This window comes from Mus caroli, chromosome 3 (genome assembly GCF_900094665.2).
Source record: "Mus caroli chromosome 3, CAROLI_EIJ_v1.1, whole genome shotgun sequence".
Lineage (NCBI taxonomy): Eukaryota > Metazoa > Chordata > Mammalia > Rodentia > Muridae > Mus > Mus caroli.
Window position 1 is genome coordinate 13804131 of NC_034572.1, and position 3750 is coordinate 13807880.

General features: G+C 37.5%; 1 protein-coding gene across 1 annotated transcript; it reads left to right on the top strand.

Moving 5' to 3' along the window:
• Positions 1–1878: 1878 nt before the first annotated feature.
• Positions 1879–2303, top strand: LOC110290626 (28S ribosomal protein L42, mitochondrial-like). Its single transcript, XM_029474936.1, is given in 2 exon segments — positions 1879–1945; positions 1948–2303. Coding segments are annotated over 2 exon segments (423 nt in total).
• Positions 2304–3750: the final 1447 nt, after the last annotated feature.

Here is a 3750-nt window from a genome sequence, read left to right on the forward strand (position 1 = left end):
GTTTAGAAAGTTTTCTCCTGTGCTAATGTTCAAGGCTTTTCCCCCACTTTCTTTCTATTAGTTTCAGAGTATCTACTTTTATATTGAGTGTTTTTATGCATTTGAAGTTAAGCTTGTGCAGGGTAACAAGTATGGAATTATTTGCAATCTTCTACATGTGGACATCCAAGTGTCAGTGAAGTCAAAAGCTAATGTGAAAGGCACAAGGAAATAGAATTTAGGAAAATGCATTCTAAGTACTCCAGTGTTAAAAATCATTTAAAATGCACACAAGACATGAAATGAAATATAATTCCCTACAAAAATATTTCAATCACAATATAATATATAGAGCCAGGTGTTGTGGTACACACCTTTAATCCCAGCACTTGGGAGGCAGAGGCAGGCAAATTTCTGAGTTCGAGGCCAGCCTGGTCTACAGAGTGTGCTCCAGGCCAGCCAAGGCTACACAAAGAAACCTTGTCTTGAAAAAAACAAAAAAACAAACAAACAAACAAACAAAAAACCAAACAAAACAAAACAACAACAAAAAATATAAGATATAATTATGAAATTTCTTATATTCCACAATAAAACCAAATTAAAACAGTATCTGACTACAAAGCTATCATTACATAAGGTGCTAGAAAAAACTCCAGCATAAAATGCTTAATACCAAAGAAAACGCAAGAAATAAATCATTCAAGCCCAGCAAATTGACAGAGGGAAACACACAGAGACTCATAGACACATAGATATACACACCACCACCACCACCATCAATAACATCAACAAAATTACAGCAATCAACAAAGATTGCTCATTTATATTTCAGTGTAAAGAGATGGAAAATATATTGCAAGTAAATGGACCTAAGAAGCAAGCTGGTGTAGCCATTTTCATATCTTACAAAATAGACTTCAAAGCAAAACTAATTAGAAGACAGAGAAAGACTTACAGGAAAAATCCATCATGAAGATGTTGCAATTCTCAAAATCTGTGCACCAAACCCAGGGGCACTGATGTCTGTAAAAGAACTGCTATGCCAGCTAATATCACTTATTGTCTCTCACAAACTGATAATGATAGACATTGGTGTCCCACTCTTACCAGTAGACTGGTCACTGGTCATCCATACAAACAAACAGAAAAATAATGAAGCCAACTTACTCTTTACAGTATATGTTTTCTTTCCTCAATATCTACTTATTAATCATGATCTCATAAATATATTCTACTTCTAAATCTTATTCATGACATTTTGGTCTAATAAATATTTAAGTATTTTAGTGCTGTCAATCATGGCTACCCTGTCATTGAGTTCTCCAAATGTCATTCTTGTATGGTAGTATGAGTATATCCTAGAATAATATTGATACTGTACTTCCTGAGCTTTTGAATGCTGACAAATATCCACAACCATCACAATGCATAAGTTATAATGTTAACAATGTCTTTCCATGCCAATTTTTCTTTCTCTAGAGATTGCAAATTTATGCATACATGTGTCTTTCTTCATTAAAAATCTATGCACAAATATTGGTCATCAGGACCCAGATTGAAACAAGATGACAGGCACATGGGCGAGGCTGCTGGTGTCCCCAGACTCTGTCCAGCAGAAGCACATTGATCTTACGACTCCTGAGACTCCTCCTGATTCAAGTCTTTAAACCAGCTCATGAGTGGTATTCCTTGTGTTCCTGTTCCTCAAATTTCAGATCCACCAGGGTGTTTGATTTGAAACTGAATTCTGTGCCAACAGACTCATCCTGGAAAGTCTCTCTTTGGAGCGATTGTTTGACCCTCCCCTGGCAGAAATGAAAATATGTGTGCCTAGAAACAGGTTTTAGAGATAGTTTCTTTTCACAATATCATTTTTCAAATCACTGGCTAAGTATTATGGTGGTGGCAGTGAAATGGGCAATATCAAACAGAACTATCTGGAAGCATTTATTTCCAATCCAAAATGAATCTTTTCTAGTGCTTGTCACAAATCTACATATTCTTCTTTTCCAGCTGACTACAATTGCAAGGGATACCTCGCTTTGACATCCGATGACAGGACAGTAGTGTGCTACCACGCTTCTGTGGACATCTCCTACAAACATACTAAACCTATCTCTCAACCAGATCATCTGCATAATAAAGAGGAAACACACAAGCAGGTGCTGAAAACCATATTAGAAGGAAAATTCAAGGAGCTTGATCAAGGGCCCATTAAAGAACAACTAAGCAAGGTGTTCTTCACTACAAAGCATCACTGGCTCCTGCATGGACAGTTTCACAGACATTCCAAGAAACTGATTCCTCCCAAAGACAGGTGACTACTCTTGATTCTCTGAGCATCAAGGAAGTTTTGCTTTGTATCTTATTTTCCAGCTGAGAAATGTACGTGGTGTGTTCATTAAGATGGTATATAGGAAAATAATAAAAATACCCTTTCATGTAAAACAAAACAAGACTAAGTCATGGGTAAGAAAAGGAATTTTGCTTAGTATGCAGTCAGCCCTGAAGGCTTAAAGGACTATGGATGCTTCTCATTTCAAGGGTTTTCCTATAGTATAAATGGTTCAATGTTGTGATATTTTTATTTGTTTTCAACATTGAACAGTTTATCTTTAATTTTTTTCTCTACCTGGAACCCATTGGTTGCATTTCATCACTGACAGTCTATTAGATAGCATCAATGTACTCCCTCAGGACTTCTCCTGGGTGTTTTGCTTCTGTTTTTTGTTTATTTGTTTGTTGTTGTTTTTTTGTTAAATCAGCTGATCCTACAGAGCATTGTATGAAATGTTCCTTAGTGTTTGTCTTAGTCAGGGTTTCTATTCCTGCACAAACATCATGACCAAGAAGCAAGTTGGGAAGGAAAGGGTTTATTCGGCTTATACTTCCATACTGCTGTTCATCACCAAGAAAGTCAGGACTGGAACTCAAGCAGGTCAGAAAACAGGAGCTGATGCAGAGACCATGGAGGGATGTTCCTTACTGGCTTGTTTCCCCTGGCTTGCTCAGCCGGCTCTCTTATAGAACCAAGATTACCAGCCCAGAGATGGTCCCACTCACAAGGGGCCTTTCCCCTTGATCACTAATTGAGAAAGTGCTTTACAGTTGGATCTCATTGAGGCATTTCCTCAACTGAAGCTCCTTTCTCTGTGATAACTCCAGCTGTGTCAAGTTAGTCAGTACAGTGTTGTGCTCTCTTCTTCCCATGTTGCCAAATCTTGTCAATATCCTGTTTCTACATAATCATATCTGCTAATGATGTGTGTGTGTGTGTGTGTGTGTGTGTGTGAATCCATGAATTTAATAGGCTGTTTGTTTTCAAATGATGAGTGTTAAGCACTTTTAGCTAAACATGACTTCTAAAGAGAGTAGGTAAATTTTCTTGACTATTAGAATACTATTGGAATACTCTCAGGAATTCAGGTTGGAAAGTCAATTTGAAGTAAATTAGCACTATCATTCTGGTGACCTAGCAATTCGCTAAGAGGTAAAGGGTCATGGGCATTAACCTTGAAGGGAACTGCACTTCTTGTCTCTTGTGGGTTTATTTTAGCAGTACCACCAGTGGGTCATTTTTTCCACATCTGAGATATGTCCCTAATAGAAAGTAAAAGTTCTTTTAGATCATACAGGTTAACGATTTCCTCCCTTTCCCAAGTATCCTGACTGAGAGTCCTAACAGAAACCTTCTTAATATGGCTGTGCATTTTTTAGTTCAATATTCCCTTACTTAACAGCACCTTGTGCCTTAGGTGGGCTGTTGAA